At 36.7% G+C, this 27,499-nt stretch overlaps 1 protein-coding gene across 2 annotated transcripts; it reads right to left on the bottom strand.

The window, feature by feature from the left end:
- Positions 1-2,428: 2,428 nt before the first annotated feature.
- On the bottom strand, positions 2,429-26,771 carry Fbl6 (F-box and leucine-rich repeat protein 6). Of its 2 annotated transcripts, none has more exons than XM_019055444.2 (9): positions 26,597-26,771; positions 22,495-23,933; positions 21,745-21,911; positions 19,692-19,861; positions 18,660-18,803; positions 17,276-17,440; positions 14,853-15,075; positions 12,975-13,131; positions 2,429-10,257 (listed from the first exon to the last, which is right to left on the bottom strand). In XM_019055444.2, the coding sequence occupies exons 2-9, from the start codon at positions 23,613-23,615 to the stop codon at positions 9,999-10,001; spliced, it is 2,406 nt and encodes an 801-aa protein (XP_018910989.2). In that variant the 5' UTR covers positions 23,616-23,933; positions 26,597-26,771; the 3' UTR covers positions 2,429-9,998. The 2 variants fall into 2 exon arrangements, with proteins under 2 accessions (XP_018910989.2, XP_072152192.1); XM_072296091.1 differs by lacking the exon at positions 26,597-26,771 and adding an exon at positions 26,302-26,525.
- Between the last annotated feature and the right edge of the window lie 728 nt (positions 26,772-27,499).

Raw genomic sequence — 27,499 nt, 5'->3', positions numbered from 1 at the left:
AATGAAGAACATAACTCACTGTTTTTGGTTCGATTAGGAGTTTGGATTGGATTTTTTTTTTTCTTTTTTTTTTTTACAAAGGGAAAACTGAAAAACTGCACATCACAGCCGTTATTCCTGAGCTATCTAATTTAATGTAAGGTTTTCGATCATAATAATGGTATCCTATGGATGTTCCGACATTGACAGGAATAAGTATTAGGTCTGCCATGAGGACAATGACTGTCCTATGGGTTATTTGCAGAACTATCAGCAGCGTGACTTCCTTCCATTGTGTGAAGTCAGAGAGCTTGAAATTTACTTTGAACTAAGGTACTTTATCATGAAATTGAGGGATACTAACATCTTGTTTTTTGGGTTTGCATTTCCACTGTGCACATTTACCGAATTGATCTGACTAACACTGTATCAGGATATTCGGAAGTTTTTTGTAATCAAATACTTCAGTTTGGTTACAAATATATTAATTAGATTTACAAAATAAAAGGAACTTGTTAATTGATAAAAAAAAAAAAAATATTGTAAAAAACTGGAATACACTTAAACAGAGACCATACTGGAAGATAAATGGAGAGAAAAAACACTACGGAAGAAAGGCTCCTTTGTAAGTTCTTGTAGAGGAAAAAGCGACGATTAGAGGAACGAGCTGATATCAAGAGACAGAACACAAATAATTATAATTATTTGTATACTTGGATACTTGAATGTGAAGTTAATAGGCAGGTCCATTGGCTGTAGTCTCCTATACTTTAAAAGCAAAATCTGAGAATATATCTCTTCTTAAGGAGTCGTGATTTACAGTACACAAGAGTTTCCTTTAAACTGGGCGTTAAAAATAGACTTGTTAAACAGAGGAAATCAGTAATGGTGGAGTTTCCAGACTCCAAATTTCACTTGCAACTCATTTGAAATAATAGTGCATAAAATCAAACTTCATAGAAAATTCAAGGATACACCTCTCTGATTGCAATAAAACATAAGCCTGTACCAGTTTGAAGAAACCAACAATATCCATTAGATAGAAGGTTTCCACTCGATCTTATCTTGAGAACAACTCAAATTAAAATGAAGGGAAGTATAGGGGCTGACTGCTAAATCCTCGTATTTATCAGGAATTTGACCAAAAAAACAGCCACCTGTTGCCAATATTAAGTATCAAGGTTTAACCAGAATACAAAGAAATATGTTGCAAATAAAAGCTCCCTAAATGGCCTGTACAGGCATTTCCTTTTGCCAAGGGCAATTTTTTTTTTTTATCTAAAATAACTGCAGGTTCTGCATCTTAAAAAGGTAATGAATTTTGGTGGCAAAACACCACTGCAAATAACATCAAATCAATGAGTAACGTGGTCAGGCATGGAAACTGAGCATTCCACTTGAACTTTTTTAAGACATGCTCAGATTTACTGAATATTTGGTTATTGATTGGAAAAAACGAAAATGCAATGAAGAATGAAACAAAATCGGATACCTAGGCATATCTTAAAATAACTTCTCAGCTTTGTTCTCACGATTCTTCACTGAACAGAAATAAACTAAGGGAGAGGTTCTGTACACATTTTTAAATATTATTCATAAACATCTTTTCCAAATTTTGTGTTGAGATAAGCGAACTTTCGAGATTGAAAAATCAACATGCTCTCCGGACAGAGGAAACGGTAATGAAGGGCTCCTTTTTAAACATATTGGAGGAATGGACTCTTTTCCAATTGAATATTTAAATGTATTCATTTTAAAAGTCCGTGTGATTTGAAAAAACAATTGTAGCAGCGTACCTCTTTCCACCATCCACAGATGATTGGAATAGAATGGAATCAGTATTTTCAAAAAAAGGGGGAGCTTTCCAATTTATGTTTTTTGCTTTTTCTTGTATTTTTCTCCAGTAGTCCTTACCATATTACCTGAGAGAGCCTCTTGGAACGTGAGTGACAGGTACACAAGAATGTAAAAGTCACATAAAGGGAGCGTCACAAAGTGGTGGGGAAGGGGGGGGGGGAGTTTGAAAAATTGGACTTTTTAAAGTGCTGATTCAGTGATAAAAAAGACAAATGCTTAGTCATGATAGCTTCTACAAACTTCATATTCCGGAATAAAAAAAGGGGGGAGAGACAGAAAGGAAGGGAGAGAGAAATTCACCTATATAGACCCTCATCCATAGCTCAGAGATGATAATAAGCATTGAAAGTGCACTATGCAACTGGATGAAAAAAGAAGAAGGTGTAAAAATTTAAGAATATTCCATTTGTCTGCTTCATTGGTCAATTTAAAAAACTGAAATGCTGTTGGGGCTGCCTGTCAGAGACAAAGGCTGGAGTCTTTCGACATAAGAGAGCCACTCATGGATGGACACGAGTCAATATACTTTGTGATTGACCAGCAAATTAAAGTGACTGATCTTGGGGGAAGAAAAGAAGAAAAAACATGAGAGTAAGGCGTACTTATAAGAATTATGATCTTTGGAGTTTTAAAATATACAATTTGTTTGTCGGAGAAATTTCATGATTTAAAATAAACAAAGCAGAAAGACATTTAATACATGGCACTTTACACAGTGAAATTTACTAGTAAGACCATAATACAAAATAAGACTATACAAACAAAATTTTGCAAAACGGCAATTACTAATGCATAGTGATAGACTTGCAGTATAAATAAAATAAAAAAGTAACAAATTGAAGACAGAAAGTTGAGAAGAAGAGTGTTTGAATCTTTTCATGCATCTGGACAAAATTTACAAAGAACAAAATCTTACTCAACTGTTATATTATCATTTTTAACAATTAAATAATGATTCAATACTAATTTGTTCAAATTTATGTTAAAATAATATTTACAAAAATTTATTGACAGACTAAATAAAAAAAATAAATAAATAATTTAACAAAAACTAAACATTTTCAGTAAATGAAAATTGCATTTCAGACGTATGCGTATTAACTGCAGCCTGGAGCTACAGTAACCAACTACGTGGTAAATACTCAACCAATCTATGATCAAATTATTCTTTTAAGAGAGAAATTCAACTAATTGTGACTGTCCACGGGGAAAGGGACCTTGATCCAGTCTATGAAAACACAGAATAGAGTTAGTAAAATCATAGCACTGACACATGTCTTGTGAACATCAACATCCTGTGTGACATCAACTACCAAAAATGTCAAGCTGAACCAATGGCGGTTTCAAGTTTGTAGTTCAAAAAACACAGTTCCTAGAAAAATCTGTTTTAACTTTGCATATTCATAGCATTCAGATCAGAATGCAACTCAAAGCCCTCTATTGGCACAAAAATAAACTAAATGACTTGGAATTTCATCTCAAAGACGCAAGGAGAATTTTCTGTTAAAATATCAGAATCTCTCCTTCAACCCAACTCAACAAAAATCACCCCACTGAAAATGTTGCCTGCATAGACCCATTCTCCGTGGAGGGGCACAAATCAGTCATACTCACACTCCTTTCCTCTGACCATTCTGGAAACTTAAGTTAAAATTAGAGGAAGAGAAAAAGAGAGATAGACAAAGAAGGAGACACAAAGAGGGAAGAGAGGTGAGATTCTGAGAGAAGGATCAGTCTTGTAGCTTAACAGAGAACCTTTTTCCAGAATGAATTCCGACTTGGTCTGTCACCAAGTTCTGCAAAGATCACTGCCAGATGCAAAGAAACTTCACCCGCAAGATGGAATTATCACTATAAAGTTAAAATCAAGATTAATTTTGGCCGTTTATTGACCTCTGAATGTGTGAACTGGTTACTTCGTCGCAATTTCTCATTAGAAACGAAGTTATCAAACCCTCATTACGGCTGACAAGTGTTCAGAGGAGACTAGTTGACATCAATCCCGCCACAAGGGGGGGGATACTGGGTCCTTGGTACCGGGGCCCGGGCCCTGGAGGGGCCCGTGATGCAGGTGACAAACCACTACGAATTCATGTGTAACCCTCGTCTTGTAAGAAAAAGTGAAAAAATTACCCTAAAAATTCCGCAAAAGGTGAATAAAGTTTCAAAAACACGCTAGGGCACTATTAAATTTTTCTTACTTTTTTAGAGATTTCTATCTATTTTTAAGATTTTTAGTATATTTAGAATGATATTTTTAGTAACTGCGTTTCATTTTCTTCCGTTGTCGGATGCTAAGAGCCTCCTGTCTGGGTATTCTCGACTTCAATGGCTCAACTCCCTTGCCATAGACGTACGAAAGGGGAGTCCAGGGGGGCCCGGCTCCCCCTAGAATTGAAAAGTATCATCTGCCCCCCTCAAAAAAAAATTTAAAGATGGTTTTGAATGTAACAATTCGAAAGTATTCGGTGCTGAAAGTAAAAAAAAGGCGTAATTTTCTGCAGAAATTGATGGAAAATCTCCATCATAAGAGCTTCAAAATGCGTCTAAATAGATTTAAAATTTCAAAAATTTCCCTGGGGAGGCCCCCTGGACCCCCCCCCCCCCCGTGCTAGGGGCCTGGGCCAGAAAACTGGCACCAGGGCCCGAGGTGGGATGTGGCGGGCCTGGTTGACATTCAATACGATTTTAGTGGGGTCAAGACAACTCCCTCAATTCCGACTTTTTTAAGGCGTGACAACTTTACTTTTCATCAACAGCGGCAGCAGAGAGGGCAATTAACACTGACAAATACATCTTTAGAAAATAATCAACATGAGTCCTATTTTAACTATAAGGATCGATAGCCGATAAAAAGGTAATTTATTTTGAGGGTACCATCTTGATACTGTAACAATATTTTCTACTTAGAAGACCGAAAGAATAATGGATACTTGCTGTGAATCTTCTCTGACAAGTAAAAAAATGTGATGTGGTCATTATTTTGAAAGCCTTACTTTTCTTAAAATACAAATTAGAGTTCTTGCTTTGCTCAGAAATGGCCGATAAAAACAAGAATAGAATGGAGGAATATAGATTTTGAAACTCATAACATGATTACTATAGTGTGTAGAAAGGAGATAGAAAGTAAATGGCTGTGGAGAGAAAAACGCGTAGTAAAGGCTGAATCAGGGTTACTTTGCAGGAACTCAAGTATCTTATCTTGTAATGATAAAACCAAACACAACAAAAACAAGAGAGCATATAAAGAAAATAATAGGTAGACAGAAGATGAACACTTCCAACAGCTTCCTAAGCCACACTCATCACACGTAAAGAACTTTGTTTCAGCATAGGGCACCTAACTTATCTAATGCGATGTTAGTCCTGCTACATTCATAACTCTGCACACAATATGTGTAATTGAAACTCTTCCCTTCCTCCGACCCAAATATATGATAAGAGTATCCGATTAACCTCCATATACAGCGCAGGCACAAAAATGGGGGGTTTAGCTCAATTATTAGGGTTTCTAACTTGAAAAGAATTAAGCACATGTTTTGGAGCTTTTGTGTCAGGTCAGCTTTTCTGTCAAAACAGTGTCAAGGTCACTTTCCATCATGTGTAAGATGATATAATTTGCCTTTCCTTGCATGTAATTTCCCTTCAAGTTCATAAAATAAAGATTGATAAAAAATCAAAATTCCTAATTCAGCAGCCTCTTCCTCAAGTCCCGCGGGAAGATGAAGGCAAAAACACACCCTGTAAATGGCTCCTTGTAAATTCGAGAAACAGTTTCAACTTTTGGAATGAAATGGTTATCAGCAAACTGAGAAAGACAGGAATCTAAAGTGTTTACCCAGTGCAGTACAGATGCCAAACATATATGTACATGACCGCTACAGCTCCCGCTTGATGACGTGAGGCTGCCATGTTTCGTTTCAATTCATAACATTGTGCAGCCACACTTACAGAGATTAAACCAAGGGAGAGCAGGGTGGGAACAAAAATTTTGCTTGTCAGGGTTTCTAAGAAAAAGGAGTGATTTTTTTAGCCTAGGAAATTTTTTTCAGTTAGGGATCTCACAGTCTTGTTCACTTAGCAGAGTCTATCGGTCTGGAGCTTTGCTCTTGGGCAAAATTTGTTACCACTTGGATTAAAGACAAAAAGAGGACCAGCCAATGTAACTCGCTTGCCAAGACTCTCTTTTAGCAGCGCCAAATAGCAAACTGTGCAACATTAAGATTTCAATCCCTGAAACTTTGGTCACATGGAGCTTTGCAAATTTGGATGGTTGGTTTTCAATTGTGCATGTGAAAATTTCTTAATTTTTGTAATTTAATGCAACACGAAGCCAAAGAAGATAAAAACAACACGGTTATAAGCAGTCTAAGAGTTGCAAAAAAAAGGTATCTTTGTCAACATAAAACTATCATACATTATCAGTAATCAAACTAAGCACTGTGAATGCAGGACAGAGTCGGTAAAATTTAACAAGCATTTGAGAAAAACTAGGATAATTTAATTTCTACTAGTTGTTTACTAATACTTTCTTGCCTTTTTGAAAAATGATTGAGCCAGAAAGGAAGGGATTTTTGGAGTGAAAAGTCCAATTCAAGGAAAGATGAGATTGCTGAAAGGGGTCAGGTTTGCAATATTTGCTGCAGAAGTACCCAAAAAGTCGATAAATTGAGTTATACAGATTACTTCAGAGAAGGAAATTGTGATTTTGAGATGAAAATAGTACAAGTTTGGAAAAATTCGGTTCAGGAAAGTCTGCTTTACTCGACTGTCTATTTTACTTTTATCAGTGACAAAGAAGCCAGCTCACATCTCCTCAACATTTTGCAAGAGTTTCTCTTTCACTTTTCACTCTTTCACTTCCTTTAATTGAGTTCTTTGTTAAACATAAATAATTATCGACGGTGTAAGTCGGCAATCACATAACTCGTTTGCGGTGTCTAAAATCTCCGTCTTTATGTTATTTTTTTAGAGGAGAACAAATTGACATCATTCCTTGAAGTTTATGCAGAATTTTCTTCGCACAGAGAAGAAAAATCATGGCAGTTTTAAAGAACTGCCGTTGAGTAGTTTTCCGTTTAAAAAATAAAGTATGACAGGTAGTCTGCGACGTCGTAAACCAAGTAATGTGATTGCCAACTTACACCGTCGTTATGTTTCACTATCATGCAAAAGTTAACAATTTGAACTGATGGATCAGTTGAGCTCAGGAGGGTTCCATTGCAAATGACTGATCAACACAGTGTATGTTTGAGAAAAATGATAAGTGTTCACATGATAGAAGCCTCCTCAATTAAAGAATACAGGGTGTACCAACTAAGTGGTGACAAACTTTCAGGGGTTCTTCTATGGCTCAAAACAAACATGAAAGTCCCATGTCAAAATCCTCTAAGACACGTGGTTCTCGAGTTACGGGGAGTTCAATTCTTGAAAAAAAATACCGTATTACCGTACGCTGCTCAGGACGTACGGTAAAACGGTATTTTTTAAGACCTTTACCGGTACGGATCTTTTTTTAAGCTCTTGATGAGTACTTTACGAGACAGCAATTGTTTTTGGGTTCCAACTATTAGGATGCCACTGTGACGTCATAATCGAACACGTACGGTATTTTTTTTAAAAAATTGAACTCCCCCTAGAGGATTTTGGTAAAGGACTTTTCTGTTTGTTTTGAGCCATAGAACAACCCCTAAAAGTTTGTCGCCACTTAGTTGGTACACCCTGTAGACTACAAACACAACACTCCGATACAATAGCAATCGTTTTACAATGTAATTTTGAAATTTATTGCAACCTGTGTTACTCGGGTAGAAGTCAAATTTACCATATCTTGTGGTCCATTAAATGCTGTTCATCTCGAAAAGATTTATGAGGATTTAGACATCATTGAATGAGCAGGATCTGCTTATTAACAGTATCAGTGAAACAAATAGTTACCATGAAAATTTTGTGACTTTAAGTAATCTACGTACGGGTAAATTATCTCTAAAACTAAACCAGAACCCATTTGAAGCGCAACAGAGGGAAGACATGTGAGCCAAATAGTCTTCAATCAATATTTTAGTTACCTTGATATTTCGAGTGTCAACACTTAGATGGAATTTTTTCTGCCTAGAGGTTGTAGATATTGAACATACAAAGAAAAGGAGGCATGCTGATCTTTTCCACATTGAATAGAAGCAACAGAATGTGCTCCTCCACAGCACTACATACAATAAAAATTACTGTCTCGTCTGAAATTTGGGCTTAAAACTTCCTAGGATACACCCTAATGAACAGTTACTGAAAAGAACTGTAAAATAAGGTCTGAGTAGGTAACTGTTCACCGCTTGTAGTAAGATCCAAGTACAACATCCCTTTTTGCCAAGGCACACAATATCATACTCAAGAATGATAAAAAAGTGTGCTTTACCTTCAAATTACACAGAAAACTGTCGAAAAAATTGCAAAATGGGAGTTTGCACTTCATTATCAACTGCATTCTGTAAATTGATACATTGAATGGGAGGAGTTCATTGATCTGATAAACTAATGTAATATAAATATATAAAACATTCAGGTTCCTTAAATTAGTTCACAGTGGGGGCTCTCCTGTGATGAAACATTGCGTTCTTTCAAAAAACATACTTTAAAACAGTGATTTAAAAGGACACAAACTAAAATAAGAACTTTTGGCTCTCGAGTACAAATGAATATGTGTGAGTGAGATGTACAGTGAGATTATTGGAGCGCATAAGTGTGCCAAGAAGCTAATAAATTTTTCCATTTTTTTATGAGATGAAGAGTGGGGAAAAGGGACTACGACAAAATTCCATCGAGTGTGCCATTAATGAATTGTTTGTAGCCAATTCTGAATTGACAAAAACTCTGGGAACCATCTTGAATTTATTAGTAGCAAAAAGAGATGTTTTAAAAATACAAATTAATGAAGTAATTTCGTTTTAAAAAGTCAAAATCATTGCAACAGTTAGTAATAATAATCTTCACCTTGACACAACCTGTTCATAAAATATACATTGTGAGCATCCTAAAGGCAATGAAATGTGGTCAGCGGCTAAAAGTAAATTCAGGCATTCAATGTAAACTAAATTAGAATCAGTGGATGATAAAAATGTATTTAGTGAGACAGAATTGATTTGCTTATTTTAAAATTTCCGATATTTTAAATAGTTGGAATTAATGATCTTTTAAATACAATTCTTATGAATTTCAGAATATATACACTTATTAAGATGATGCTTAGTGCTGAGATCTGATGTACAACATGTAGGAATCATTACATGCTTAAAATGAAACTAACAATGATCAAAAGCCATAAATAGTTAAAATGATGTTGTACCATAAATTTTTTTACAGTGATACACAATTCTGATAAGAAGTATATTTTGTAATTCTTCATTCTTGAACAAACAGTGGGTGATGGAAAATCTCGCTGTTCAGACTCTGAGTAATTAGGCTGGCTCTAATGGAGACAATGTACCTTTGGTCATTGTGCAATATGCTGTCTCATACCAATCAGAATAAATAATTAAAAAATTGAACACTTTGAAACATGAAAAAGGACTTCTTCGGACAAGTTCAATACATCTATGTACTGTCTGGATTTGAAAGCAAGGAGCTCTGCTTACTTTTCTTCAATTGAAAATGTACCCAATGACTAACAATGATTTAATGCTGATTAAGTTCTATCTTAGAAGTGTGATGACCTGAAGTAAAAAATAAGGCGAAACACACAAGGGGATAAAAGATACCTTTCACCTTTTCCTCATTCTATTTTCTCAAATTTTACTTTAATCGATAACAATTGATCATAAGTATGAAATTCTTCATACAATCAAGACTATGCCTCTCCAACATTTAACATGAGTTTGTTTCTAACAAGGTCGAGAAACAAAAACAAACCAACTGAAATTTGAAGCTAAAGATTTTTTAAACTACTTGCCACTTGTAATCTGTTCCCCCAAAAGAATACAGGAATTTTAAATTGTGTCACTGAGGGCACAGGAACAAACAAATAATATCAGGAAACGGCAGAGATAATGGTAACTAACAGCATGCTGTACGATGACCAAATTGCAAGACAACAGTTGAAAAAATTTGCTAGGATAAAATAACATTAGAAAAAAAGTTAAGAAATATAATAACAAGGGTGTAAACATTCTTTACACAGTAACAGACGGAGAGGCAACATTCGGTTTCTCCTGAGAAGTATTACTTTCTTGTGATTCATCTTGCGATTTCTCATCTTCTTTCACTAAAGTATTGCGTAATTCTACTAATTCATGTCCTTTGTACGCTCTCTTGATTCCGCGCGGAAGACCACGGCATGATGTGAGATTTAAAGATGCTAACAGGGGACACCTGGTCAAGACTGCTTTCACTGGCTCCAGACTGACTGAAGAACCAGTTAGATCCAGCACCCTGCAATACAGCACAAATTGAGAATAGCATTAACTTAAACCCATTAGCACCTTAAATACTCGCAAAATCGCAATTGATTGATCCGTACTTTGATTAAAATTAAATGTATGACACAATACACCTACCTAGAGCATTACACCTGCTTGCCATTAACTATACTAAAGGGACTTAAATGTCCCTCAGACACAGCATATTGTCTACTGCCCACCACTTCTTTCAGGTCTTCCTTAATTTTCAACCTATCCAATTTCTTAAATGAGTGAATTCAGAACAGCAAGATTTTGATGGTGGAAAATACAAGTTGGATGAACTAAATCCACATTTCAGGAGAGACAGGTTGGTAAACTGTATTTTAGGGGCCCACCTCCTCTTGAGCCCTCTTTGGAAGGTTGATGCTCACTTTGCCACTAAATGCCAATTTTCCCCCATTTCACCCTACGTTTAAAAAAAAAATTTGTATGGAAATGCAGCATTATCTTCATGAAAAAAGCACTTCACCACAGCAATAGGGACAACAACTTTCCAAAGAACTACATACTTTTTGCTGCGTAGATGGGATAGTTATAATCCTCTCCAGAGGTAAAGCTTAATTTGGCTGAAAAAAATAATATTTCATGGAAAGAAAAATAAAAGGAAGAGAAAGATAGTAAAAGTTGAAACAAATTAGTTCAATTCTGATCTTTCTTGCCTGTTCTTTTGTTGGTACAAGTGCAAATAAAGAAAGTTAACAAGGGTGTCTTCAAGAGTTCCCTGCTTCATGCTTGAAAAGATAGGAAATGACAAATTGCAAAAAAGACTAAAATAATAATAAAGACTTATCTCAACTACCTGTTAGGTTAGGTTTAATTTCAATTTAATCATTTTTTCCTATAATTTTGAGCTATTTAAGTTTATTGGTCTACTTGGGAGGGAGGAAAAAATTGAATCAACAGAAAACTTATTGCTAAGTGATTCAACTTCAATGGGCCTGTTGCAAACTTTTGCTGGAGCAAAAATAAGAGTTGTTACTTGTAGAAAGTGTCTCAAAAATCACAATGAGCACATCGGCAAAGTCTGAAATGCACTCCTTACTTAAAAACTTACGTAAGAAATTTGCGTTTTTTCGACCTTCCCACTTCAAAAACGATACCATGACACAGGTGAATATTTTATTAGAGGAGTCATTCCATCCAACCCCTGCTCATAAGGATACTACGCAATATTCGACATAGCCGGCGCCAATCCGCCAAAACACATGTGATGGGACTCTGATTCTAACCACCTGATAACAATCGGCAAGTTTACATTCACATTTTTCTCGCTTTGTTAGATATCCACCTTGATTGACCTCATGCTCTCCTCAACTTGCGCGCGGAAACTTCGGTCATGTTGGGCAGGGATTGAACGGAACAACTCCTCTAACGAAATGTTCACCTGTGCTGTGATATCCTTTTTGAAGCGGAAATCTTAAGGATACGCAAATTTCTTACACAGACAGTGAAGTTAGGAGTGCATTTCAGAGTTTGCCGATGCACTCATCGAGATTTTTGAGACGTTATCTGCAAGAATTAACTCTCATTTTTGCTCTAGCAAAAGTTTGCAACAGGCCCATTCGAGCCACCGACGAATTAGGTTGCCATTTTTCCCATATAATCAAAATATAAATCAAGAGCAAAAATGATTTTACTGTAGTTCCCATTAATTTGAAAGACAATAATTGTGAAGACAACAGTCCTTCTTCAAATTTGATAAAAACAAGCAAAACAGGACTTCAGATGTGGCAAAAAAAAAGTACATCAGGACGTTCCTACAACAGGAGAGAAATCTGCATTATTTTGGACAAACATACCCGAAAATTCCAATTATGGACCATTTGAGACCATTTTAAAGTTAGAGAACGATAAATCACAAATTTAAGGAAAACCAAGCTTGAGTTTGCCGATGCTGTTGGCAACTGTGAAAACTATCAATTCCAAACGCTTTTGACTTAATTTTTACAGCAAATTATGACTTAAAATGTTGACTCAATGTTCTCAAGAATAATAAGAAGCATTTAGCATTGACAATGAAAAACTTAATTTTTAACCTCAGGGGCCAACCATAAATTACAAAAGGCACTTTTTCCCATTTTTAGACCCCCCCCCCCTCCTCGTAAGGAAACTTAAGGTATCCCTTTCCCCCCCCCCCTTCTCTAAAAATTACGTAAGGCTCGACTGACCCCCCCCCCTCCCTTTTTTTCAGTTATTGCAAATCTAAAGCATTACGTTTGCATTTAGAAAAACAATTAAATTTTTAGTCCAAAATTTTTATTAGCGATCAACCTGACGAAAAATGGATTTTGATTTTTGACATTAAAATGAAGTCACTACTCATTATCGACAGAGGAGGGAATCGAGAGAAATAATAGGAACATGATCCGATCAGTCAGCAGTCGGTTATGTGCTGATTTCCTCTATTTCATCTTAAATTTTATTATCAACCTGACAAGTCATGGATTTTTGCATTTTCTTTAAATGTAGGCTGGAAAGCTCACGTAAGGCTCAGCCCTATCTCCCCCTCCCCCTTGTAAGGCACAGTAAGGCTGTTAAAGACCCCCCTCCCCCTTTGACCCTTTTGTAATTTATGGACGGACCCTCATATCGGTTTTTTGGGGGGGCTTTGAACGGTATGAATTTGCACATTTTGTCTAACTTCATCACAGATGTACTTGCTACATTGAAAAATAAGCCAAGATTTACCTTAGGGGAGAGTTTTCAGCTTGCTCAGCTAAAACACTAACAGCAGTATCCAGCGTCCTTGTATTTGTACTCCATGCCAGATCAACTTCAGTTAAACTATGCGACCACTTTTGACAAATTAAATCTAACCCCGACTCATTTCGAGTTACGTAGCTCCCTAAAAAAGACATGCAAGATTAAAGACAATGACAGCAATGAAAAATTGGGCTTTATACAACTTCATGGATTTTTGCAAGAAGGTACATACATCCGTTAGAACTTTTAAAAATTGCCACCTGTTCATTTTAGTTCTGCTGGGGGAAAAAACTGTTAAAATTTCTTTGGAAACCTCACTAAATGTGGTTATTTCTCCAGAATAGAGGCTTGCAGTTTTCTTTCCGGGAATCTCCTCTCCTCTGGTCATACTTGTTCACACTAGTTGTTGCCAGCTGAAAGAGATACTTTGGGCAGTTTTCAAGATATTTGTCGTTTTGTGTGCAAGAACTAAAATTTTGCACACTCTCATCGGAAACAAGCAATTGTGCAGCACTTCTATTCCCCTTCCCATCAAGTCCACTTCAGCGCCTTTTCTCTACCCTGCCAGCCTGCAACCCATACCTTTGCTACCTTGCCGCTTTACCTCTCATGCTCACAAAGCTGCACTTTCTCTTCACAGCGCCGACTCTAGTCTTTAGGCCTTCTTCTTCATTTACACCTTCCGAGTTCATGCAATGAGTCAGTGACACTCATTATTCATTAATTCATTTTCTAAAGGTACTAAGCTCCAAGGAATTTTTTTAAAATTTTTTTTAACCCTAAATGATAAAGAAACTTTGTTTTGAAAATGCCAGAAATGGAACCCGTTTGAAACAATATTTTTGGCGGGTGCTGATGACGAAGTAAGGCAGGGGAAAAGGCGCTTGCTGATTAGCTAAACTCATTTTCAGGCACCGCCATGCTACGTCAACTTGACTGTCAGCTTTTGCTTAGCTTTTTCTCCCCTTTGAAATGATTTTCCAAACTTTTTAATGAAATTTTAGGCTTTTACACACAATTTGAGAAACTAATTTTAATTTCAAACAACTAATTTACAACCTTGCAAAAATTCCTTTTTACAACCCCATTTCACTACATGCATACTTGCATCGGTGATAGGTCAGAATGTCCAAAAGCATATGTCCAGAATAAAAAAATGTCCAATTTAAGAAAATTCTATGAGTAAAGTGTCCCAAGTGCCTGGAATGTCCAATAGCAGTACCATCGCCAAAATTAAAAATGCCCAAATGACCAGTTACTGTGAGTCATCCTTAATATTACCATTTACCTGCTGGTAAAAATTCTTCATACTTCCTTGTCACTTTTGTCTTGCGGCTCGTTGCTCTTTCAAGCATAATAGGCTATCCCCTAGGATAAAGTGGAATATCGTCTTCATCTTTAAATTCTTGATACCGCTGGACGTGCGTCAAATTTTTTCACATTTGGACACTTTTGCTTGTGGCCATAATACCACTATCGGACATTCCAGATAATTGGACTTGGTTTAGATATGGACTTTTTTTATTTAGGACATGTTGGTACTTCAGACATTTGTCTTTGGACATTTTGTCCTATTACCCTTACATCTTTGATACTTCCAGTTCGTCCAAAACCAATGGGACAAAACTGGATTTGACTGGTCAAATCCCACACTTTTAAACGCTTACAGGTGTAGACCAAAATATAGCAGTGAATGCTAGTTTTGACTTGTCAGTTCGTATTAGAAAATATGTGGATTTTGACTACAGTATGAGCACAGAGCTCCTTGTCTTGACAAGAACAAATTTCAAGAGTTAGTTTGTATTGATGGATAACATGAGTTAAATAAACTCATAGAATGTTCTACAAAATAGGAAAACATACCTGAAAGATAGAGATGAGTCAGGTCCCACGCAGAAACTCTGACAAGACTAGAATCAGTTACTCTACTACAGCCTCGGACATCCAATAATCGCAATTTTTGTGCATTTTTTAGTAATCTCTCTAATGATTCATCATCAATCATAGGTTCTGTAGTTGTGCTCAATGTATTTGAGTTGCTTGCTGCGCTTAGTTCTTCTAATAAAGGAAATCCTGGTGACGCTGCCTGCAGAAGAAAAGGGATTTTAGTTTTCTTTTCCTAGCAATGTCAAACTTGCAAAGGATCAGTAATTAATTGCAAACAGGATAAAATGGTTAAAATCCTCAAGTGTTCTTATGAAAATTATCAATTTCGTAGTACAATTTGACTATCAATATTTAAAAACGAAACTGAGATGGAGGGCATTGAAGAGAATTTATTGACTAATTTTGTTGTAATATACAGGCAATGTTTTCCAACATAACTCGGGAGTTTCATCAAAAGGTGTCTCAATTTTTAGATTTGCAACATAGAGAGGGCTCGCTCGGTTCAGCCAGTGTCCAGCACTTCTCTCTATTTGGCTCTAAAGTAAAAATTAGACAATTTGGACAGCATATTCCGTTTTTAAGCCTAAGGGTAACCATTCTATTATGCATCACTTCACAAAGATCCTGTAAAATAAATGATTGCCCGTCCATTTCTGGAAAATATTCCTCTGACTGATAATGATTGTAATTCCTCCCACTAAAGTCAATGAAATTTGAGTTTCTTTGATGGCCACGTTTCATTCTAGGATGCACAAATTTGGATGTCAATCTAAGTCACCTTTGATGGCTAGATAACAACAAAAACGCCAACTTAATCATTACCGTTGACAAGCTTGAGTACATTTGGGCTACTACATCCACGTATTAACCCAGTGACAAATAGTCAATAGGACCGCCGGCTCTTTTCTCAATCAAGAGGTGTAAAAAATTCCCCATCTTGAGATTATAGCAATTCAATGCCTGTGGGGGAAACTCAGGGCTGTGAGGAGATTTTTTTTCCGGCTCATTATTATTGTGAAGCAAGTATAAAAATTACTTTGAGGTAAAAACGCTGCATCAGCATTAGGAAAAAAGCATTTCTGCTTGAACGTTATACCAGGATTTTATGTTAATACCTACAAGCAAACATTTGTAAGGAGGTTTCAAAAATTTTTATGAAAGGGTGGGTGCACAGAACACTGGCATATAGATACCAACTATCCATGCATAATCCGTATTTTTTGGTACATGGGAAATTTGTTCACAAACTTAGTTATTTCCTGTCAGGTAAAAACCATGCTAATTTGTTGAAAAGCAGTTTCTTTTTAAAAATAAATGTATGAAAGGATTTCATAATTTCTTCATTTTTCAATGGATCACTAGACAAGATGTGAATCTAGGCAGTCTGATTTTATTCAGCACTGGTTACGAAATATTTGTGGATTTTCTGCTCAAAGGAGAAACCAGAATCCTCGTGAATCAAATCACACGCTACAAATATGTTTCCACTTCAAATTTCAAGAGGAAAGAGATTTGCGCAAAAAGATGACAGAAATTAACTCCTTCTTAAGATTTTAACATTTTTATTTGGCACTGGTTGAAAAATATTTGAATTTTTTGCTCAAAGGAGAAACCAGAATCTTAGTGAATCAAATCATGCGCTTCAACAGTTTTCGCAGAATTCTCAATTGAGCAGTGTTTGTTCTCCGCCCTGGGTTTTTCAAAGTGAAAACAATGTGCAACAGCTGAGCTGCAGTATGGAGATTGAGGCTGACATATATTCTCACCTCAGAGACTATTACGGTAACGTTTAGAACGCGATTTAACTCCGGAAAGTTCCTAACTTTCATTCACTCTAAAATTACCGAATCCACTGACTTTCTTTGGACTTTGGTCAAAACCTCCTCTCAGATTATTTTTCTTTCACTACGCTAACTTTTACTTGACTGCCAACAAAATCTCTACTTCAGCAGATTAAAATAAGAATAAAGGTACTTGGAAGTTGTTTGCACTCTTATAAATGGCCGTGGCTGAAATTGCAGAGCTGAGGCGCTTATCGCAAAGTTCTCTGGCTTTCCTATGAATCCCCTAATTTTCCCGGTCGCCATACATCCCCTGACTTTCTAGGATTTCCAGATTTCCGGAGAATCTGGTAATCTTATCCATGAATTGTATAAAGGTTTCAACCTGCTGAGGATTGATTGTGAGACACATGTTTGAATAGGTGAATCTTACTATAATTCTTGTAATTCCCTATTCTTTTACCAGCTTCTGGAGTTGCGCAGCCACAACTCTGACCTGGCATTAGAAAAGTTCAGCAAGGTTTGAAGGAAAATTATTTTTTGGTAATATCTTTCCTTCCGGAAAACTCTTAAATATATGAAAAACTTGGGCTTGGAATGGAATCATGAATTGGTTACCTGCTCAATGAGAGGAACAACAGCTAAGGCAAATTGACTATTGGTGATCCGAAACACCCTTAACTTTTGACAGCCTTCTTGCAGTTTTTCAATGTGGATGAGACCATTCATAGCCACTGTCCTTACATTTGACATATCCAGCAATTGAAGATTTGGACAGTGAGTCTGAAGCACAGGAATTAACATTGCATATGAATAAAAAATGGGAATGAAAGAAATGATTTTCAAAGGAATAATTGTGCATTGTAATTTAGCAATATTCTTAAAGCGCTCTTGTGTATGTCTTTCATTGATACTTTGATTAGATTTTACACACAAGTGATTACAGTTTGTTGTCATATAGCTGTGTCATTTCAGTGGGGGCAACATCACTTAACTAAACCTTCCACCCCCAAAAAATATACTAGGAGTTTTGGTTTTTGTGGTAGAATTAACAGCTTTTCTTCTAATGTTCAAACAGACATGAAATCCAGGTATTTTCTGGAAAAACTCAGCCCAAGTTGGATTACATTTTGCAATAAGGAACCACTATCTCTGACTCTTCTGTAAAAGCACCTTTCTGCATAGGGAAACAAATGGCATATATGTATGTTGTTTCTAAAATGACCGAGAAATAGTGGTTCCTTATTTCAAAATGTGGTCCAGTTTAGATAAGAGCTTTCTTCGTAAGTGATAGTCTGTAATGCGAGTCTTGAGGTAAATTTAAGTAATCTAAATAAAGCTTCCCAGTCTAAATCAAAATCAGACTTACTCATCTGCAGGTCGATTGTTGAATCGTTATCGAATGATTCTGATCGATAACTCCCTATCTTCACAATGCTATGTATCGATCAAGGTCATTCGATAACGATTCAACAATCGACCCGCTGGGCTGGCTTCTAGTGGATCAAAGTACGGTTCCTCTTTCACACGGTCATAATACTATTAAGTCTTTCATTTTCAAAAGTATGTCCTCTATTTACAGTTGCATTGAAATTTTTGCTATTCAATTTTCATTTCAAACACTCTCCTGTCTCAGAAATTCCCCATGAGCTGCCATGGATTTTGATTTTTACTGCCGATTCCTAACCTCGCTCTCTACTGAAAGGTATGGTTAGATGGTGTTGGTATGAGGCACTAATGTTGAATGACTGCATCTCGTACACAGACAGGTAATATGTATGAGAGGTAATCAGGTTAAAATATTTAAATTTTGAAACTTCACCTTGGCTTTCATTAACACGACAGGTGGCATTACTATCACACAGTTAAGTGCTAAAAGCTGACAAAAGAATAGCACTAATCACATATGATCAGAACAGTGATCAACATGTTAACTACCTTAGTAAATTAGTACTTAGAGGGATCAGAGATACGTATGAGATTAACAAAACAGGATACTTACAGCTAGCGCATTGATAATTTGAGGAATTCCACTTAATCTATTATTTGACAATATTAAGGAGGTACAACGTTCACCCATCTCTTCAGCTAAATAAAGTAAGGAATGGAGTGATACAGCACAATTTTGCTTCGATCCCAGCTGTGGCTAAATGAACAGGAAACATAAAACCAACATGAAAAATTTGGATTTAATTGTCGAAATGTCTTTTAAAGTCTAATTGAGAATGCTTTAAGTTATGGTAGTTTTGAACTAGGATGTACAGATTAGAGAACAGCGGGGCGATCATTGAAATGCTATCGACTGTATGTCGCCGCTTTTTCGTGTCGCGTCATCGACTAAGCATATGCTTAGTTGATGGCGCGACACGACAAAGCGGCGACATAGAGTCGATATCATTTCAATAATCGCCCCGCAGGAGATTGTCGATGGTTTATTTCAAAATATGCATTTCCGCCTAAAATTAAGCTACTTTTTCCCCTTTCAGACTCTTTAATTCTTTCTTCAATAATGTTGAAATAGTTTTCTGACATTACTGGAATCAAAAACGATTATTTTACCCTAAACAGCGCCTTACTTGAGGCTTTAAAAATGCTAATCTTTGCAATTTTTACCAAGTGCAAAAATTTTATTTTGAGACATGATCAAAATAGATCATTTTTTTTTTTTTTTTGAATTGGCGATAAAAAATATTGTTGTTCCATCGAGATAATATCTCCAGCATATTTCCTGAAAAGTTAATTTCATGAACCAAGCTTCGCTGGCAGCCAGTTCTAAAATAAAACATGAGAAGCAAGACAAACCCACACAGATCAGTCACTGCACATCTCTTTTGAGATCCACTTTCTACACACCATAGCCCGTCCGACATAGAATTGCCTCATCCCAAGATGATCTTATGAAAAAAGCATTTCTTTTAACCCTCCAATCGTCAATATGCAGTAAGGTATCAGAATTGGTCCACAGAAATAACTGACCTCTTTCTAAGAAGGTTAATTTTCTAAAAGTGGGAAAGATAAAAACTGAGATACTCACATTGATGCCAGATAAGTCTAGTCTTTGAAGTTTCTTACACCTCTCCAAAAGAAAGCGCAAGTGTTCACTACTTAGTCCTTCCCAACCTTGGAGACTTAGACCACACAGATCTGTACAAGAGCTTGTGATTTTATCCAAAATAGCTGGAATTCCGTTGAATTTCCAACCTCCTGTGAGAGTGCAGTAGAAATGATTTAGATTCATTGTTTCAGATATAATGTTTCAGTAAACATAGTAGGCTCTTCACATTTTAGTAGTATGTTTTATGATACATGCTTACTGGATATACTCCTCAATGATTATATCCTTTTCTTAGATGCACAACCCCTTCCTCTTTAATCTTCAAGTTTAAGCTCAGGATGCCTCAGCAACAGCAACAATGACTAAAACGTTCTAATAATCAATGGGATGTCACTAAGCTTAAGAAATTGATCTACGTAAGAACGTTTGACAAGGAGCGTACCTAGCACAGTATTTCTAAAGGACTCAACATTAAATTTTAAGACTCCCTGTGTAGAAAAATACCCCTGCTCAAAGATGTTCAATCAAGTCATATGAGCCATGTACTTATGGATTCATCTCATATATCTTAGTTGTTTTATCGACTGACTTATGGCCTCATTTAACAGTTCATATTTGAAGGGCTGGGAAGACAAGGCGCATAAAAGCCATTTTTGAAAAATCGAGACCTTCAAGATTTCAGGTAAAAAGGGTCTAAGGGCATATTCAGTGAAAAATTTGCTGCCGGATTCCAATTTTAAAGCATCAAAAAGTCATCATTCAGCCATTAGGATCCATGTAATTTCGAAACTTTGAATAGGTATATCTCGAAATAGCAACAACTGCACTTATGAACTCTGTTCTCCAAGCCCATCATTTGTCACATGATGGGGAGCAAACTGCAAAAGGTATTGTCAGAGAAAATTATCAAAAAATGGAACTCAATCTTCTCTTATTCCCCCTCTTTTGAAAGATTAAAATCATCTGCATTTTAGATTTTGATCAATCTTATTTGAGGCATACGCTGTAAAAGTGACCAATATGCGAATTTGCCCCAATCAGCATTTCTGATTCTGAGTGTCCTGGACTATCCACCCTAACAGTATTACTTATGGGGATATCTGAAGTCTTGAACTCAAAAAACCTGTTTAAGTTGGGTCGACAGGCACATCAAGTCACGAAATTGTTGCCAGGGCTTTACTAAGAGTTGTACTATAAGTACTTAAAGTGACCTAATGTCGAGCGAAACCTGTATTTTCAAGGTAGCGAAAAAGTTGTTCCTGACCTTGAGCTCAAAGGACTCAATTGATCATGCTCACATATTTGAGGTCTCAAGTAGTCCCGAACAACATATCCGAAGCTCATTGACTAAGTCCTTTGGACCCAGCATGAAATCTGACGTGGGACACTGAGAAAACAGGCATTTCCTAGGATTTTGGCCTTCAGGCCTAACTTCATGCCTCCATTTTGATGCTAAAAAGTGTATTGCCGAAACTTGGATGTTTCAGAAAAATAAACGCCATCAATTGAAGAAGATCAAAAAATCTCAGACTAATTTTAGCCCTTATTGCTACCTCTCCTTTTCACAAAATATTAATTGAAAATGGAAAAAATATTAATGGAAAAATATGATAGAGATTTTCAAGACATTTTAATGATTATTTTTCTGATAATAAAAAAGGAGAAAAAAAATCTGCAACACCGTGAACCTAGAAATGTTGTTTCCGAGTTTAGCCATGGATGTGGCAGGATTTCATGCATTCTGACCTGCAGCCATAATCCTTGACCTCAGCTTATCCATTTCATAAAGGAATTTTTACCTTGCATTCTGACTGGTTGAAAAGAAATTCGGCTTCACAAATCACACCAAAGTCTCAAGCACAGAAGTGTGAAGTAGTATCTGCATCGCAAAAGGAATAACTCGGGAAAAACAATGTTCATCCGTTCAGATGTATAGTTTTCTCGAAGAAATTGCAATCTAACAAGGACGCGTTCAACAATGCCAAAAAAAATAAAATTCTAAAGTTACACTGTGATGTAAGTCATGACTTACCTAAATTAAGTTCCTGAACATTAGCCAAACGGTTTTCACAAAGCCAACGAAAGTTAAGTTCATTGACGATAGGATTTTTGGAGACCCATTTGCTGGACAGATCAATATTGTGCCATAAAGTTGGATCACTTGCCACTCTTCGCCATAATCGACAAACTCTTGATACTCTGAAAGCAGGCAACAACAGATGGTGTTTTTAGAATCGACCTTTGTCACAATAAAAAATTGAGTATGCATACCACTTCAAATAAAGGTCAGTATTTAACTGATAAATAATCTTTCATAAAATTTTTGACCATTGGAATGATGTACCTTTTTCACACTTGGGGTGTAACCCACTGTTACAATGTTTAAAGATGTTCTGTTTGTATGGATACTTCATAAAAAATTTTGCATCTAATTTTTGAACTGTGGTGGAAGACTTTAAAAAATGCAATTGTTGGAAGTGATGATCAGCTCTTCTGGAGACAAGCAAAGTAGATGCTCAAGTTAAAAAATACTCAAAATGTGAGGATAACCGATTTTAAAAGGCAGAATTATCAGTTTGTAACCTCAGGAGAAAAACCTATTTCAAATTTCATTCCATAAGTGTTTCCAAAGAACACTCGACGATTTGAGGTGAAAACGTAAAATGGAAAACTCTCCTTAATGAGTGTTCCTCGACTAGAATCAAAATTTCTGCAATTTCATTTTAAGATTGTAAAATTGTAAAATAAGTTTGGATAACAATTGATGAAGTAGACAAATTACCTCACGAGGAAAGGAATGCAACCGTCAGTTTCCGTAATGATTCTGAAAATATTCTTCAAAACTTTGTCTGGCAACTTCTCTCCCCAAACACTTTGTTCTTTAGGTTCTTCATCAACTTGCACAATCGCTTTTTTACTGTTCTTTCGCCGCCTGAAAGGAGGAGTCGGAGCACTTTTCAGAGATATTTTGATTTTGATTCCGTTGACATCTGGGGCTATTTCACTCTGATAAGTTGGTTTTCTACTTTTAGCTGATGTTGACGAACTGTGCTTTTGTTTGCGGTGACTGGTGCTTGATGATTCACTTTTCCTTTTCCGGCCACTTTTATACTTTCTCTTATCTTCTTTCTCAGATTTTATCTGCGAACTTACATTAAAATTACTAGAAGTTTCTGGTGTGATTTCAAGGTTTTCTAGTTCTACTCTGGGAGAGAATTTGTCACTATTGACACTTCGCTCACTTCCTGGAGTCGTTTCAGTTTCAATGGACCTTTCACTCCCGGTTGTTCGAGGTGTCAACTGACTTGCTGGTGTTAATGGACTAACAACACAATCACTAACACTGGAACATTCACCATTACGATTAGATTCAGCAGGTGATGTAATAGAACCATTAACAGTCAATTCTAATTGATCGGGAATGTGTTGAGGTGTCACAGGGCTGGGCGTCGGAAAGTTAGAAAGAAGAGGTGATGGAACTTGGTTCTGGAAGGGGTCCATTACTGGAGGCCAGCTGTTCCCTTTTTGACTGAATGAACTCAGTTCCATACTGGGCATCGATGGTGCTTGTTGCATAGACATCGTTCCCTGTACTTGCTGCATCATGTTTAAGTTGCTGAGGCTGTTGAAATCATTTGTGCCATAACCGTAGGATGGTCCACTACTCATCGGCGTTATTTGTGATATTGAACTGGAACTTGTGCCGAGACAATTGGGTTTCGGATCACAAATTTGCGATGGTATCAATGTCGGGTTACAGGTGGGAGCAGGCACTGGTGTAGGCTCAAGAAGAAAATCTTTGAGGCAGTCTGTTTCATGGTCTGAATCCAGGCCACCTGAGGTCAGTGTCGGTGCGAATAGCGCATCATGGTGATGGAAGCAATCTCCGTTTCTTTCATCCATTATTGCGACGCCTGATTAGTTCATGCTACTGGTGGGAAGGTTTGCTATAGTTCTTTATTCAAATTTCACTTTTTTGATGTTATTAACATCTTGCACAATGATAAGATGTCCATCACAGGAACTACCCCATTATAATGAACTACCCTGCATCTAGCTTCATTGAACTCAGTTAAAATGTTTTCCACTAACTTAAGAAAAAATAACTTTGCTACTGAAGTTTTTAGATTACAAATGAATCACTTTAAAATACCCAATCATAAAACAAACGAGCGACAAAACGGAGTGGAGAATATTTTGAAGCCTAAAGTCCACGTTTTCCTGAAAGCCAAAAAACAGAAAACAGAAAATTAAAAATTACAATAAAGTTCAGTACCTACCAGCAACTATTGTCAAAGGAAAAATAAGGAGTGAAGTCTCAACTATTACTTGAAACAGGGGACATAACAGGGGGGCTTAACCCAGAATCAAGTTAGAGTAGTCAACGATCTGGCTTTCGCCAAACATGTCAGCCTTTTAAAACATTTTACTGGCATCCAACAGGACTACAGAAAATGACAAAATGTAAAGATTTTTGGATAAATACTGACTCACATCAGATGATTCGATTTGTGACTGACGCTAAGGGACATAACTGTCAGTTATCAGCACATGTTAAAATTTCCACACAAAAATTTCTTCACTTGAGCGGAAAAAAATAGTACCTATCCTTTTTAAGTCATTAGCATTTTTGGAGAGTTTTAGACTTGTCTCAGACATTTATTTATTATTCTTTGCAAAATTAAGTCATCAGTATCTTTGAACAAAATGCCTGGCAGTTTGAAAAATTTGAAAAAATTTTGTGAAAAGCAGCTTCTGTTCCTGAACAGTAATTGCTGCCTACATGTATCAAACAGGAATGCAGAAAATGTGAGCCTTCAAAATTTTTGCAGGATTTTGAGAAGAAGCTACTAAATATTTCAACTCAACAATTTGAAGGAAAGAAACAGTACTTAGAATCGGAATAACTAGAAGAAAACGCTTAAAATTGAAATCGAAAAAGGCTGCAGCTTTCCATACTTTTGCAACCTTTCTGGACATAACTGCCACCTCATATTACCTAAATGGATGTCATTACTAAAAACTATCTAAGGTTAAATTTAGGCATTTGGCTATTCAAAAAACATCTTCACCGGGGTTTAAAATTTAAAGCAGAGAAGACTCCAGTAGTTGGGTGTAATTGCTTGAGAAAACAATTGACTATACAGGTAAACAACGGAGAGTTGAATGATAAAAAGTTGATAATAGGAATTGATAAACTGATCCTGTCTGAAGTCAGACTTTTACAAGCTTTTTCAGCTTCAAGATCAGCAATGATTACTTCAATAGTACTGAAAACTTTTTGGAGAGAAAATGTACTAAAATTAAGATGATTCAACGCTAATCATTCATAATACCCCAAATTTTCTTCAGATGTGAAAAAAGGTTGTATTCCATGGATGTTGGGAACCAGGAGTTTCAAACTTTAAAGGTTTGCAAATTCACAGGTTCAAATATGACAAGAAAAGCTACTAATATTTCAATAATGCTGGAAGGGAGGGAAACATGCAAATCCTTATTTACTTGTTCTGAGGGGTTCAAACTTGTGTCACAAGAGAAGAAAGACTCTGCTTGGAGCACTATCTAATAATTGAACTTGCAAGCAATGAATGAACAATTAATTACCTAATCAATCTTCTCTTTCCGAAAACTAAAATTCTCATTCTAATGCTGACAAAATAGTATTTACTTAACAGCAGCTAAGTAAATTCGAGTCTCTAAATTCAGATTAATTTTTGCCAACCCTACCTTCACCTCTCCTTCACTACTACAGACTAGCCTATCATCTACAAATAGACTTATCTCTGACTCCCTCACCACTTCTCTCGAATCATTTGTATACAGCTGAGACAGTAAAGGTCCTAACCTACTGACTTGCGGAGCTCCTAATTCTACACACATTTCCTCCAATAGTTCATATCCCCACCTAACTTGTTGCCTTCTTCGGCTCAAGATTGAGGAAAGTTTAGGATGAAAATTCTAGCATAGATGAGGAAATTGAAAGGAGCATGGAGCAAAGCACAGTAACCCGACAGATTGATAACATGGCTTAATTATCCACCTATGAGAGCGTCTAGCAATGATATGTTACTACCAAGACTGGCTTGATCAAAAAGCATGATGATAATTTTTGTGTACTACCTTGACAGAAGCTTGCAATAGCAACTCAGGGAACCAAAAGGGTAGAATTTAATACTTCTCCCCCGGTGAGATGGCAATAGGTGAAAGCTAGGTAACAAATCTAGACGAAACATCATAGAATTGAACCACAGAGATAAAAGCACTTATGATGCTATTGCACACATACCTCAACATTGCAAACTTACAAGAACTTGATAAGACATTATTGTTTGATCACTATCACAATGCACAAGTAACCTTTAGAGAATTCAGAGAAATGGTACAATAAAGCAGGGAATGAGAGGCTATGTACATATTAAACCACCAACAGCACTAAGACACAGAAGTCCACTTGGACCTAAAATTGATAGTGCAAAGACGTAATATTAAGAGCTATGTCTATTAAATGATGCAGAAAGCGCCCTTTAGCATTTAATAATAATAAACTGATCAACTTGCTGGGATTTATGAACTTGTATTGACAAAATACCTATAATGTTTACAAATTCTCAGCTGTCAAAGGGATTAACCTCTTCTCTTCAAAATACAGTAGTTGGCATTCGGAAACTGCAAAGGAAGTTACGGACAGTCAAACGAAAATAGTAGCTGCATGATAAACAGACTTTGCGGAGTGGAGTCAATGTTAAAAAGGGGTTCGTTAACAACGATTTGGAAATGGGTGAAATATTGTAATAGGACTTTCGATGTAGATAATGTAGGCCTACACAGGCCAGGAGTACCACCTAAATGGAGGAGGCACAACGTGAAATTGGTGTCCTACTTACTTGAATCGCCGCTCAAATAATTATGTTTTTAACTGCCGAATCGGTAAAATAATAAAGTCAACAATTTTAAACCACAAAACTGATTTAAACTCACTAATCCCATTTCGGAGCGGTCGTAGCTAAGCCAATGACCTTCGACCGACTGCAGCAGCAGCAGGAAGCAAACTAATGGCTCTATTGTCAAATTCAAAAGTATTTGTGATTGGTCAACTTCGAACTTCTTATAAAATCTTCTCAACGCTCTCTATACACTATCAGGAGACTTACATGAAGACTTATCACGAATGCCTGCTAAGCGCCTTTTCCATTACTTATCGTGTGAAATGAGATCGGCATCGGATCCGAGCCTACTGTTACGTTGTTTCTTTAAATTTAAGTACCTTCATTCGCATTGATCCCACGTACTAGTAGGTACTTAGTCACAGGAAATGACATATAACTTACCTTTTTAGTTCTTATATTTTGCCAACTTAATCGCGACGAAATAGGTGTTTCACTCAATTTGACGCAAATAGTCTTCATGGCCAGCGTTTTGGGACACAATTCAATTCTGGGTCAAAGAGAACTATTTTTCGGCAGATCCAAAATTTTGGGGGGAATCGGGGGGGGGGGGGGGGGGATTCCCATAACTTGCACACTTACGCGGGAACACGATGCGGCTTTGATGAAAAACAACGCAAGTCCCATGGACAGTTTTCTTTCTCTCTCGCTCTTATTCGTGAGCCACCTGGCTATTTTCTGTCTCTCTCACATACCTAAGCGTCCCGCCTGCCTGTTTTCTGTCTCTCTCGCACACCGAAAAGTCCTACCAGGCGATTTTCTATCTCTCTCCCACACTTAGGAATCCCGCCAAGGGCAACCGAGGGTGCAACCACTCTCAGAGAGTCGCGGGGGAACGCGACG

Source organism: Bemisia tabaci, chromosome 2 (assembly GCF_918797505.1).
Source record: "Bemisia tabaci chromosome 2, PGI_BMITA_v3".
In the NCBI taxonomy this organism is placed as follows: Eukaryota; Metazoa; Arthropoda; class Insecta; order Hemiptera; family Aleyrodidae; genus Bemisia; species Bemisia tabaci.
Note: the sequence above shows the minus strand (reverse complement) of the source record. Positions and strands in the feature narration are given on the sequence as shown.

Coding starts and splice junctions, on each gene's coding strand:
- Fbl6 (XM_019055444.2), bottom strand. CDS start 23,615: ATGGATGAAAGAAACGGAGATTGCTTCCATCACCATGATGCGCTATTC. Junction 17,441..18,659: donor AAATTATCAATGCGCTAGCT/GTAAGTATCCTG, acceptor CCTGTGCTTCAG/ACTCACTGTCCAAATCTTCA. Junction 13,132..14,852: donor GACTCATCTCTATCTTTCAG/GTATGTTTTCCT, acceptor TGTCTTTTTTAG/GGAGCTACGTAACTCGAAAT.